General features: G+C 43.6%; 1 protein-coding gene across 1 annotated transcript in view; it reads left to right on the top strand.

Moving 5' to 3' along the window:
• The window catches only part of LOC119382530 (cadherin-related tumor suppressor-like), a 130,501-nt gene that overhangs the window by 110,470 nt on the left and 5,511 nt on the right, over nt 1-14,520 (top strand). The window contains 8 exon segments of the mRNA XM_049412155.1: nt 1,173-1,412; nt 1,762-3,623; nt 4,073-4,727; nt 5,616-5,950; nt 6,297-6,400; nt 7,757-8,061; nt 9,630-9,838; nt 12,140-12,413. Coding sequence (XP_049268112.1) covers nt 1,173-1,412; nt 1,762-3,623; nt 4,073-4,727; nt 5,616-5,950; nt 6,297-6,400; nt 7,757-8,061; nt 9,630-9,838; nt 12,140-12,413 — 3,984 coding nt within the window.

The raw sequence follows: 14,520 nt of genomic DNA, 5'->3' as shown, positions 1-14,520 counted from the left end.
TTGGAAGTCATCAGCAATTATCAAAACTTGTTTGTTCAAGAATTGTGGCAGCTTTCATTCTTGTTCCACTAGAGCAAAAAGCGAGCTCAAAGGTTACCTTTTTAGAAGTTAAAAGACGCATGTGATAAGTTGCATTTGTCATGAGGTTTGTGAAAGTTGATCATTGCTCAATAAGTAGAACACGCTTTAAGGCAGGTTGTCTTTTCGTCCACTTTACTTTCTTCACATCTATGTCACAATTGTTACAATATACTTAAAGCAGTGCAACTGATGTTCCCTATAGCTTCCTTGGTTTCATTATCAGCTGGTTTTCATTAAGGTTGTGTCAGACAAAGAAACGAGCCCTCAAAAATTATCTTCCTTCATTCATTAAGGCAGGAATGACATTTATCTTTTAGCTGGCAATTTGGGTCGTCAGCAAGGTAGCATGAGAGCTGGCTTCAGCGGTCGTTTAAATTTTTCTTTTGTTACTTGAGATAATTTCTTATACCAGACTTACTGTCTTGTGACGAGGAATTTTTTGGGAACTGTGAACAACTGCTTTACTTAGAAAGAATAATGAACATAAATGAAGTAGTGAAGGCATAAACTTGAGCCAAACCCAAATCAAATTCAGGGAATTGATGTCATAAGGTCGTTCATGACCTCTACATTTTGGTATTAATTTGGAATACCATGTGAAGCAGCATATCCAAATAACTTGTTCCTAAATTTATGAAAAGTGGGCCGCAAGCATTGTGTAGATGATAAACAAAAGAGACAGTCATAATGCAGGTATATAATGCATATAAGCAACCCATAGAAACATGTATACCCCGCCCAACACCCTTTAATGTGCCTGTTAAGGTTTTTAAGCGAGACAGGTTTAGATGCTCGTCTTTAGAGCATGTGCTATGACATAAAATCTTTCACGCACAGTACACGTCCCTGCGCAGGACAGTGTGTGTACAGTAACTCATTATACTATATCATAGTTGCCTGTCATCATACCTCCCTCTTTCTTTCCCTTTCCCCTTGCCCCGTGAGGAGTAGCAGGCTATAGACATGCTTTCCAGGCCGACCTTTCCTTTCTTGTCTTCATTAAACATTGTTTTCTTCTTCCCTAGAAACACTTAGTTTGAAACTACAGTCTCATAGTTCTGTATTTGTTTTGTTTTTTCTTTCTTCTTAAGGATGGTTAACAGTAGCGAAACCACTGCCAAGATACCAGGGCCAGAAGTTTGTCCTGAAGGTCAAAGCTACAGATCAAGGAGTGCCGCCCAAGACAGCTGATGCAGTTGTGTCCATCATTATCACATCAGAGAACCAGTTCAACCCAGTGTTCAGTGCACTGAGCTACCAGATTATCATCCCTGAAAATGAACCTGTTGGCTCTGAGCTGCTTACCGTCTCTGCCACAGATGCTGACAGAGGTAAACTTTCACGTCTTTTGCATGGTAGACTCCGCATGATCTAGTGAATGAATGCTAGTGATAGAGGCAGGTTATTGTTTTATGGTACCTTTGGGAAATCAATTAGACAGCTGCACAAGGTGAGCAAGGACACAGGAAGAAGTAGCACTTGCAAAGCAGTTAAAAGGGTCCTGAAACACTTTTTGAATGTTTTAGAGGCATTGTCGGACTTTATACAAGGCACATGTGAGCTGACAGAGTGAAGTGAGAATAGCTTTGGAGTAATGTTTTAATTGCTGTAGTCGTAAGGCAGGTCTGATAGCCTCATAATTTATGTGCTAGACTATACAGAGCATCGTTTTTCTTGCAGGTCTGAATGGACTGGTACGCTATTCAATTCAGTCAGGAAATGTCAATGACAGCTTTATAATGGATGCACATACTGGAGTGATGGCCATCCACCGTGTCTTGGACTATGAAAGTTCACCAGAGTTCCGACTCAACGTCAGTGCCTGTGACAGTGCATTTAACATCAAGTGTGCTTGGGCAACATTGACTGTGATTGTGACTGACGTCAATGACTGTGCTCCAGAGTTCAATGCTACTGCTTTTGAAGCATATGTGCCAGAAAATGAGCTGGTGGGGACTGTTGTGACACAGCTCACAGCTACAGATGCAGATTCAGGTCGAAACAAGCTTATTCAATATGCTCTTGTGGGTTCTTCCGATTTTGCCATTGACAGTCAAACTGGGTTAGTGACAACGAAGACGACATTTGACTATGAACAAGCCAGTGAATACATCCTTGAAGTAGTGGCAAGCAACCCTGGGTCACTGCAGTACAGCTCTTGTCAGCTGCGTGTACACATCACAGGGAAGAATGAGTTCTACCCTCGGTTCGTGCAGCCCGTGTTTCAGTTTGCAGTCAGTGAATCGACAGCTGTAGGAACAGCAGTGGGCCGTGTCCTAGCAACGGATGAAGATTCTGGACCTGACGGTCATGTCTATTTCCTTTTTGTGGGAAGCAGCAATGACAGAGGATTTCGCATTCAACCCAGTACTGGCATAATTACAGTAGCACGTGTTCTCGACCGTGAGGCTCAAGCCCGAGTTGTTTTGTCTGTGATGGCTAAGAACGCTGGAAGCATCCGTGGCAATGATACTGATGAAGCTCAAGTGGTCGTAAGCATTCAGGATGGCAATGACCCACCAATGTTTCTGCAACCATTATACGAAGCTCGCATCAGTGAAGCAGCGCCTGTGGGTTCATCAGTGCTGACAGTGTCTGCGGTGGACAGAGATGTGCGCCCCAACAACCACCAATTTTTCTACTCAATCGTTGATGGTGACCCCAACAAAGCATTCAGTGTGGACGCACAGACTGGACTTCTACAGACTTCAATGCCCTTGGATCGTGAGACAGCTCCAGTTTATTCCTTGACTGTGGCTGCAATTGATCACGGAAGTCCACCGCAAACTGGAACAACAGTGGTCCGTGTGACATTAGATGATGTCAACGATAATGGCCCGGAGCTTGAACCAGCAGATCTTTTGGGCTATGTGCTTGAAGACGAGCCACCTTACACTAGTGTCATCACTCTGTCTGCTAGGGACCCAGACCTAGCACCCAATGGAGCACCCTTTATGTACACCTTGGTTGGTGGAGCCAGGAAGAGCTTGTTTGAACTTGACCGCGACACTGGACTATTGAGGACCACGCAGCGTCTTGACCGAGAAGCAACACCATCGATACAGCTTTTGGTTGAAGTGCAGGACAGTGGCACCCCACCAATGAGGGCACGGCACACCCTTACTATAATGCTGGTTGACAAAAACGACAGCCCTTCGGCACCACGCTTAGTCACGGTCATGGTCTGGGTCTACCAAAACCTCTATCCCGGAGGCAAGATTGCAGATGTTAGGCCTCTTGATCCTGACACCACAGGCGAATATCAATGTCGCCTGCAAGGTCGTGATACAATATTCAGCATTGTAAGCCACTGTGACCTCCATGCAACTCGTCTGCTCAGCCCTAGCAACTACAGCCTCACTGTCCGTGGAAATGATGGCTATCATCAAGATGTGACATCAACCGTGAATGTGCAGTTCAAGGGTTTTGACAATGCTACAGTGGAAAACAGCATCTCTCTGAATATCGTCAATCAGTCGGCCCATGACTTTCTGAGTTCCACTTATGACCGTTTCCTTGGACTGCTGGGACATGTACTCGAGGTGAGCACACAATTCTTGCGTTTTGTCAGAAATAAACATGCCTCATTCAATTTTCTAGTAGATAGAATTCAGAAACTACAGCCTCAAGATGACGGAGCAAGCCATCTTGTTAATCTATTTCTATGTCACTTGGAACAGCATGTATAGTTCCTTTTAATGAAATAAATTCAACAAATGTTTGTGTGTCAAAAAGAATGAACCTTGGGACATTTAAAAATGAGTGGAGTAATTATACATCTCACGTTCTTGAAGAACGGAATCAATGAAACCCTTGTAATGATTTCTCATAAAGCAAATGAAGAGGGGCAGAGGTGTGGGGTGTAGACTAGAATATAATGTGTTCCCTTTCACAACGTGAAAATTTAGATGCAGTAACAACATATACTGTTTTAATTTTACTGGACCAGTATCCACCACTGTAAAGTCTATACAAAATTTACTTTATGCAGGGTCTGGGTGTGCCAGTCATCTACAGCATGACGGATGTGCAAGGACAACTCCAACTGGCCCTTGCTGTGAAAAGGTCATCGGGGGCACTGGTGACACCCGAAAAAGTGGTCCGGCGTCTAGAAGCCAAGAAGGACTCTCTTCAAGGGATGCTAGCCAAGACCATCTTAGTTGGCTACGAGCCGTGTGTGAGCTCACCTTGCCAGCATGGTGGCACATGCCACAGCTACCTAGACCTGCAGCCTTCTCTCCTCATCCTGGATTCACCTCAGCTGGTGTTTGTGTCACCACGTGCAAGTCGCTCATTCGCCTGCTCCTGCCCCAGTGGCTTTTCTGGAGACCAGTGCCAGGACCAGTTAGATCCATGCTCACCAAACCCATGTGCAGATGGTGCACCCTGCCATCCAGATATTGAAGCAGGCTTCCGGTGCATGTGTCCACCCAACCGGCAAGGTCCACGCTGTGAAAGCCAACGTCAGGAGAGCTGTTCCAGCTCACCTTGCAAGAATGGTGGCAGCTGCAGGGAGGCACCCGGTGGCTCTTTCTTCTGCCTCTGTAGGCTTGGCTTCAAGGGAAGCCTCTGTGAGCAGGCAGCTGATGGGTGCAGGCCAAGTCGCTGCCGCAACGGAGGCACCTGCATCAGTGATGGACCTGCAGGTTTGTAGCTTGCTACGCACTACTTCTGCACTTCATTATGTGTTGCTCACACTTTATTGCCCACCAAGCAGGGGTGTAGGCAGGGGGTGTAGGCAGAAATTTTTTTCGGGGGGGGGGGGGGCACCTTCTTAATCTGAAGTGGGGTCCGGGCAGGCAAATGGGGTCGAGAGTCATTTTGTGCTTTGTATGCCACGGCAAAAAAAATTCGGGGGGGGGGGGGATTCATGGGCCCGGTGTGCCCCCTCTTAGCTACACCACTGCCACTAAGTGATTCTTTTGTTTTGACAGTACCAACATTCATAAGCATTTTATAGGGTAAGCACCTAGGGGTCTTCAAAATCTGCTTCTCATATCACAGGTCTGACATGATGAAAATGTCCCAACTGTCATGTTGTAGCTACATACATATTTCTCAACAAACTGAAAGTAAGCTGACCACAAACGAGATGTTTGCAAAAGAAACTTATGAAGAAAACCTTGAGAACTTACGGATATATTACACAACCCTTGCAGAAACTTTCAACCATTTGGCTGTTGTAGGTTTTGTCTTCTCTGAGAGAAGATACGTGCTCAATGTTTGCAAGAAGCAGATCACTAATTTCGGTTTGGAAAAAATTATGCTAGCATGCTTGTGAAGACATCACAATCTTGATTGGCTGACACAAGTTATAACTTCCACTTGTGTGTGATGCTATGACTGATGCTATGAAAGCCTATATCGGTAAAAAATAAAAATGTTAAAATGCAAATACTGCAGAGACAGTAACTAAGAGCTGGAAGACTTGCTTGCATTGTTTATAGGCCCGTTTTTCAGCAGAATGGTTTGCATTGCTCAGCAAGTTTTTTAAACTTTGGGTAGCAACAACAGTGGTTCGATTTCTCATGCAGGTTACCACTGCCAGTGTGAGCCAAACTACTTTGGGAAGCACTGTGAAAAGTCAACCTACGGCTTCCAGCCATACTCATTCATGGCCTTCCCCTCACTCAAGCCAAGCACAAATGACATTTCAATTGTGTTTTCCACAAACCAAAGGGATGCATTACTCGCTTACAACTTTGGTGTTCAGAATGGTGGCCGGTCTGATTTTGTGGCACTCGAGATCGTGGATGGCAAGGCACAGTTTTCCTTTGGTGGATCACGTACGGCCATTTCCAAAGTGTCTGTCGACAAAGAAGTTGCCGATGGTGGATGGCACAGAGTCACAGTCATTCGCAATGGCAGGGTAAGTTGACTTAATGATAGTGCAACTTTGCTAAGCCTATCAGAGAAGGACGTTGCATTTTAAATCCTGCCTTTCATTCAGTACAGTATTATAATATTGGGCATCTCTTAATTTACCACAGGCTAACTTGATTTAAATTTTATGGTCTTTTAAATGATTCATGTTTAAGAGACGAAAAAAAAAAAAAAAACTTTGTTTCAGAACCTTGTTTGCATCGAACATGAACCAAACACACTTCAAGACAATTTTTCATGTGATGCCAGGTCAAATGAACAGCTGCTAGTGAGGTTCATGCCTGCACCTAAATAAATGTCGTGGAGATAATGCATCATGCTTTGCTTTTCAGGTGGCATCACTTTCAGTCGTAAGCTGCCAAGACCATGGAGAATTTTGTGAAGAATGCTCTCACGCCAACTCAAGCTGCTCACTTTCAGTTACGGGGCAAGCAGGGTGAGTAAAGAACCAATAGTACCGAGCCTATAAGTAATGCTGTGATTATACTTAATTTCTTAAGCAGCAAAATATAGCACAAACAATAGAGCAAGAATTACTTAGAAAGTAAAACAGCACTCTCTTCTGTATTACAACACTGTCACGACAAGCAATCAGTGTTGGGACTACATCCGTCGTGTATGGTTATCTTGAGACTACATAGTGTGGCTCTGTTATTAAGCTGCAGGTGCTTCAAATCTCTGTCACATAGAGAGCAGCATACATCTACTTCATCTACAAAGTAACGTAGTATTTTACGTCTAATGAGAAATGACGTGATCTGGTGGACACTTATCAACACCTAGTAAAGCACTTCTAAAGCAGTTTGTCATGGTCATCTAGCTGCAGTTAGTGTGAGGATCTTGGCCAGTTGGTTATTGATGCATCCTACGTGTGTCATCGCACATTTCAGCATAATCGTTAATGCTCGCATATGTCCTGAAATGTACACAGGTATTTGCATCACGCATGTACCTAATCTGATTAGGATCATTAGTAGCATTTGAGAAACTTCTGATATTTATACTACAATGGTGTGTCTTGTGCCAAGTGGCAACTTCCTGACATTTGTAGCCAGTGAGAAATGACCATGGATAAAATATGAACAAGAACGCATGTCAGCAGTGAACTTAATCTGTTTACTTGTGTACTTCAGGTGTCCTGTGCTCTTTCATTATGTCTACGTCTGTCAATGTTAAAAGAAGCTCGCATTCACTACAGCTATGTCCTGTCATAGGAAACAGTAATGAATGGCTGCTTTCTTGTATACAATTTCAAAGCAGGTCACAAGTGTGAACAAGTGCTGTGCAGGACCATACCACAGAGTAAATGACATTACAGTAAGGCTAGCTAACGACTATGAATATGATTTAAATGTATAGAAATTAACAGCAAGTACTTAGCATAATGTAAAAAGGTGGGATCGCCATTTGGGTACCTTGGCTTGTGGGCATTGTCAGTGTAGATGACCGCAGCCATGTTTATATTAGAAATGTCAATGGCTAAGTGCACCACTCGTCTTTAACTGCCAACTAACTTGAATTCTCTGTGCGAGACTACCTATAGCCTCATCTTCTTTGCTTTGCAGGGCTGTAGCTGATACTAGTGCTGCTGCAAGTTCATGTCATCACTGCAGTGCAAGTGTTTTTTGTAATTGTAAACATCGAGCATGTCTAATGTTTAGTCTAACGAAGGGCAAATAAAAGGCCTCTTAACATCGCTACACATTTTTGTGAGTTGGTATAATGTGTGTGATTTAGTTTGCTTGTCTGTCTTCTAATGTTGTGTATGTACACGTCTACCAATGATGTGCAGGACCTTGAGCCTGAGCAGTCAGCCACTGTTCGTGGGCGGGCTGCCATCTGTGGAGCCTCTGCTGGAGCGGCCCAGCCAAGTGTCAGCCGATGACTTTGTGGGCTGCATGCACAGCGTGTCGGTCGACGGCCACCCGCTAGCACTGGATGCTCCCCTCAGATCACAGTACACTACAGTCGCATGTGGTCGCAGGGGTGATCCCTGTGCTGGTGGCTGCAAGGGTGGCGCACCTTGCCATGACCTTTGGTTTACAAGCCGTTGCACCTGCTCTGGAGGAGGTCTGCTGGCACATGACTGTAATGAAGGTGAGTTTTCATCATCATAGCGTATGGTGAAGTAGCGCACTTTTGACAAGGACAAAGAGGACAAGAAAGACGCGACACTCGCTTTCATGGATGAGAACTATAGCTGATCTCTCTTTTGCATTCTTCCCATCACTATCAGCGTTAAGTTCACGCTGAGCGAGATGACAGGATTGATGATTTAGTTGGGTTTCTACACTGGAAAAGAAGAGTCAAAATGCAAATGAGCTGCTGTAAGATGGTGACACTGAGGTTGCAAGGTAGTGCTGAAGGAATGGAAACTTGGAGGAAAATACTTTGTCGCATGCCTTATGTCTGTAGTGTTTTATATCACTCCGCTGTTTATTTCAGAATGTTTCAATATGCTATAAAAGATGTGAAAGATGGCTTTTTAGCTGTGTTGTGAGAATAAAATGGTATAGTAAGTGACATAATCTGGCTTGATTATCAACACCAAAGCCAATTTATCCTTGTAGCAGTGCCCAGTCACTTTTTTACACAAACTTTATGAAAGTACTCTAAAATTATCAGTCAAATGTGTCATAAGCCTCTTTTCCATACATAATGACAACATTAAAACACTACAGGAGAAGAGAATAAGACATCCCTTTATGTAATTGACAGCAAGATGAATTGGCAAATGCTGTAAATGCCACACCCTGGAAAAGAAAATGAGACTTTGTGGACTAGATGCTTAAAAAGTCCCTGCAACACATTTCAAAGTAGCCATGGAATGGCTTCACTAAAGAAGCTTATTGCCTCACGAACTGACCGCCGCAAGGATTTTTAGAATCCATCCAGTACGAACGGAGTTACAAAGCTTTGTCGCACACTGTAATGGCTTTCTCTCTTCTCTTGTCCGAACAAAAGAGCTGGAAGCTAAGCAGGGAGAGATGGCACGGGGGAAGAAGGTACATCACATGTGCCTCGTGATCTTGAGCACTTTTTTTTTTTCTTCGAACGCGCGACGTACTTTCAGTGTGTTCGCATGCGTGCGGCCAAGTGGTGGCCTCCCGCTGCGGCCACAGTAACTACCGAGCGCGCCATGTTCAAATCAGCCAATGGCATGGAACTTGAGTTAATGACGCAGTGATTTTGAGTAAATAGCATCATTTGTCGAGAGAAGAGGAAGCAATTTTTAGCTGACTAAGAATTTATTGTAAATCCCAGGCCGCGTGCTGCGCCATAATGTTTGGCTCACGTATTCTCGGGAGCCTCGTGTGCCGATCGGCAGTGTTTTCTGACCATGCTGAAAAAGTGTTGCAGGGCCCCTTTAACGGAATTCTTTAGTTTTCCTTACAAAAACTCTCCCAAACATACTGAACTGCTTGCAGCCCTAAAACAAGAGAAAACAAGGTGTAAAGTGTTGAATTAATCTTGCTGCTCTGATTAGATGTTAGCTTTTGCTACCTGTTACCATTCAGAGCTAGCAGCATTTCGAAAAAGCCAGCTACTACCTATTTAGAACAGGCTAGTTACTTTCACCACAGAAAATGTTTCATGCAAGCAGCACGAGCAATTATAATAACTGCATTCATGTGATCTACATGTCATCAAACACTGTCTTGCAGCTCTGGAGCCCTATTCACTCGGAAGCGGTTCATACCTGGAGCTCGTTCCTCAGGAGAAACACAGACGAGCAGCCCTGCTATTGCAGCAGAGCCGGCGCAGTGTCAGGAGCGCTGCCAGCTTTAAGACAATGGCCTTCAGGCTTCGCACCAGGACTGATGCCGGTCTACTTCTGCAAGTTGCCACTGAGAGGGACTACACAAGACTACAGGTAAGAAGCACTACACTTAGTACCCTTTACTTTCTCTTGTGCCTTTTGTTAAAATGCAAGGATGTGTGTTTGTTTGTTTGTTGTAAGCCTTATTAAGTGAATTTAGCCCTGAGTGAACGCAGACTTTCTAATGGGCTTGGCTGCAATGATTTTGAGGGTTTAGGGTTTAGGGATTAACAAACAGACACCAAGATGAACAGTAAGCACAATTACTGCGCAAGAGCCTCAGCCAATCATCAATCTATGGGCAAATGCAATGGGAGTAACTGCTGCAGCTGTTGAAACCCTACATCTGGAGTCTCAGTGCGCCTGACAACTCACAATATAAAATTTGTGAGACTTCCTACTTTACCTATAAAGCGACACAGCATGTGTTGGCCACTTAGCATGTATGTACTGTATTAGTTACATGAAAATCAATGAAGAATAATTGTTGCAGACTCCGGTAAGTGATTCCCATCATGAGCAAAATGCTCATGATAAATCAAATAAATCATAACGTTATATTTATTAAGTGTTTGAAGGAGTCACTCATGTTTAAGAGCTCCACAAATTGCCAAGCCAATTCCATGAGCATATTACAGCTTGAAACATTTTATTTTTGTGAGTGACAAAGCATTGCATAAGGAGTGGATGATGTGTTTCTACCCCCTTCCTCTTTGAAATCTGACCGTGACACCTTTCAAGACAACACGTGTGCGAGCTATATCATGGAGCATGAAATAATGTAGTCGCTGTTTAATTGGCAGGGAATGGCGTGACAGCAGCCAAGGGTGTGTATTGTCACCACATTCATTCCTGGGAAAACCAAAGTGGGATCTGCTAACATGTTGGGTCAATGCAGCAAAGAACGAAGAGGCATTCAATGCTTGCAAATCGTGCTGGGTTAGCTTCGTCGTATTCGCCACCACATGAATGGTGGTGCTACAAATTTGTACTCATTTGCCCCTGATTATGTGCACAATTGTAGATACATTTGAATGTGGATCACTATGTCAAGTAATGAAAGCAGCATGGTGTCACAGGTCTGTCAAAATGTGCTTCCATGCCCTCGTACTCGCTCGCTATCCTCCTTTGGACTGCCATGTTGGTTTAGTTTGTGCACCACCTATAGGCCGTGGACATTGGGAATACAAATAGAAGTTGCACGTTACCACCAAAGGCACTCACACAAGAGGTCAGCTCTTCTGAAGGAAAGGGAGCAGCATCTTCTTTGAGAGTGATTTTGCTGGCAGAGCTAATTGCCACAGATGCCTGCTCATATCAAAACAGATTAAAGGTACACTGGATGGAAATGTGAAGCTAAATTGACAGACTGCACTTATTGAGTAATAATGAAGCTTGTCTTTCCATGTGCAGACACTTTGCAGGGCAGAAAAAATGCATGGATTAGGTTGAGGAGGATTATGATAATGTCTTTAAATTTACGTATGAGCTTCTTGTGATGCCATACTTCTTGAAAATGCCTGTTCAGGTCTAGGCACTTGATTATGATATGAAATATAATTATATTACATTGTAAAGCAAGCAAAGGCATAAACTGGCAGTATTTGAAAACATTGCTCATTATGAAGGTAGTGCACTGTAACACAATGGTGAAAACCACAGATTAGTATGGTGTCATTGCACTACTATGCAGTTTTTACTGCTGTGTTAGTACGAATTCATGGATTTGATTCCTGGCTGTAGTGGCTGTGTTGTGAGGGGCGCAGGATGAAAAAATACTTCTGTACTATGCTTTAGGCATACTACGATAAAACCTAGTAGGTCAAAATTATTCATAGTCATTGTGTTGCCTTGGGATGTTCAATATAGTGTTCCCAATGCATTCTGTGCAATGAAGGCACTTTTAACTTTTCTGCGAGACAATCGTTTCTGCATGATAGTTTAATTTCCGTGTGTTGTGCACTGCATGTCTCTTGTGTACTAAGCACCCTGTGTATACGTAGACTCATTAAACGGAACCTGAAGGGACCAGAAAAATATGTTCGGTTTAACAGGAGTTTTAATTGCTGAAAGATGAACAGGGGTGCAGAATTCAAGTACGAAACCAATCATATTAGAGGCAGTTGTTCCATTTAAGCAGCAATTCCATTTAAAAGATCTCCGTTTACTGAGGGTCCACTGTATACTGATTTCATTTAGCCGTGCATTCATCTGGTTCGGCATGCTAGGGATACTGCCAGGCAAACCTCTGTGGTTTCAATTAAGAAGTCTGTCTCTCAACCATCAACCAAACTAATCAGTAAACTTCTTGCGACTCTAGAGACAATGATTCTCATCACATGCACCAATTTGCAGCTTGTGGATGGCCACCTGGAGTATGTCTCTCGGACCAAGCAGCAGGATCCAGTGCGGTGGCGCCACCCCAGGCGCATCTCTGATGGCAACTGGCACGACATCACTCTCAGTCGCAAGCTGGAATCTAGTGGTGCAGTCATGCTCGCTGTTGAGGATGTGGAGCATCAAATTCCAGCTGATGGCGGCCTTCATGACTTTCTGGACCCCTTCCTAAGTTCCTTCACCATAGGTGGACACTGGGACTTGAACTCAGTCACTCATGAGAATCCTCCAGGTAACACTCTTCTGCAGAATCTAGAATGAAGCCTATATCTCTGTGCATGCCAGTGCGAATGAGGTGAATAACTGCACAGTCCTATGTAATCTTCTGCAGTGCAAAACTCAGCTTATTTTAAATGATCATCTGTTAGGAGTTGAAAGCATGAAACTTCAGGATGCTGTGCTAATATAAAACTGCTGCTTCAACTTTGCCTCCCTGTGTGCCTCCACTGAAATATTTCTTCAGTGCTTATGAGCAGCTAAACGTACAATACAACTGGCCAAGTGTATTGCATGCATTTCATCTCAAGAGTGGTGATATTGGTTCTGTGCATGCAGATAACCTTGGATATTTTTAATGGGCATTTGCTATATTAATTGAAGCTTGTTGTTACATGCTTTGCATAGTAAACATTACATAAGTAATGACTTATAAACCTGAAAAAGAGAGAACAAAAGGTATGTTCAGCAAAGGGCACAAATGATACTCGCATTAATGATAAAATAGTGCATATGCCTGGGGACTGGAAATTCAAATCAAGGACCAGTGGCAGGAACATAGGTAGGGCTCCATGTTTTCGGAGTTTATTTTCTTGAAATTCGGAGGGTGTTTTTCGGAGTTTATTTCTTGGGAGGAAATTCGGCATTTAACGGAGTATAATTTCACGTAAATCACCAATGCTCCAAAATTCGGTGTTTAGTTTTGCATTATAAGTTGTTGCAATATGTTCTTATTGATTTCATTTCCAGTGAAAATGAGTTGCATTGTTGCTGATAATCCTGTTTCTTCATTCTTTCATTTTTTATTAACAGCCTTGCTAACAGGGTTCATTTACCCTGTTAATGAGGCTGTTGATGTGCGATTCTGTAACCTTGCCAAAGTGTACTTTGGGGGAGGGGGGGGGAAGGGGGGAAGGAGGGGGGGGGAGGGGGCAGGAACTAGTCAAGCTGCTTGTCAGCGTTTTCTCCCAGCCTCCCTCATCTTCTTGATGAAAAATAAAGTACCTATTGTTAGAGCTGTGCGAATAGCAAAATTTTGGGTGCGAAGCGAATTCGAATATTGAAGTGTGAGTGCGAATCGAATAGAATATTTTTCGAATATTTCTCGAATATTTCTACAATGTTTCTCGAATACTTCGAAGTGAAATTGCAGAAAAAAAAGTTGGAGAGGATTCCTAAGCATATTCTTATGAGATAGCAACATGAAATTGTTTCTTTTCGCTAGGTTGATGAAGCACTGGCGGGGTGGTGTTTCATAGTTGTCTCATCAAGAATGAGGCAATACAAAGGGGGAATTGTATTTATGTACATGATTTGGTGCAACCAAAGTGTTGCCGACAACACTTTACATGTGATAGGCAAAGATGTCATTTCCTCAGCCTCTCCTCCTCTTTCAACTTCTGTGGAAGCCCAACTGATGTGGTGGACTAGGGTGTGCTCCTTCAGGTCCGGAGTTCCAAATCTGCCTCGTAGACGTCAATATGTAAGAACATCTGAAATTTTGGATGCTAAAAAGCTTCGGCTTCCGATTTTTCGGACTTCCTGCCCAAATGTCAGGTCTAAAACAGCATTAATTGAGCCCCCACCTCTGCCACATCTTTCATCTCCATGTTGGAACCAGCGCTTTCTTGAGTTATACATTTGCGACCGTAGCAGAGCTTGAAAGGCAGCTTTGCCGCAATACCGGGGTGTGATGAGGTGAAGCATATTGAAAATCTAGGGACCACATTCAATCGGACGTTAACTGCCTCTTGGCAAAGTTCGACCGTAACGGAGCTTGAAAGGCAGCTTTGCCGCAATACCGGGGTGTGATGAGGTGAAGCATATTGAAAATCTAGAGACTACTTTTAATCGGACGTTGACTGTGTTTTGGCAAAGTTCGACCGTAACGGAGCTTGAAAGGCAGCTTTGCCGCAATACCGGGGTGTGATGAGGTGAAGCATATTGAAAATCTAGGGACCACTTCCAATCGGACGTTGACTGCCTCTTGGCAAAGTTCGACCGTAACGGAGCTTGAAAGACAGCTTTGCCGCAATACGAGGGTGTTATGAGGTGAAGCATATTGAAAAATCTGAAAGGGTCTCTTTCAATCGGACGTTGACTGTATTTGTCTTTGGGAAGTT

This window comes from Rhipicephalus sanguineus, chromosome 2, assembly GCF_013339695.2.
Source record: "Rhipicephalus sanguineus isolate Rsan-2018 chromosome 2, BIME_Rsan_1.4, whole genome shotgun sequence".
NCBI lineage: Eukaryota > Metazoa > Arthropoda > Arachnida > Ixodida > Ixodidae > Rhipicephalus > Rhipicephalus sanguineus.
This window is presented reverse-complemented; position numbering and strand designations above follow the sequence as displayed.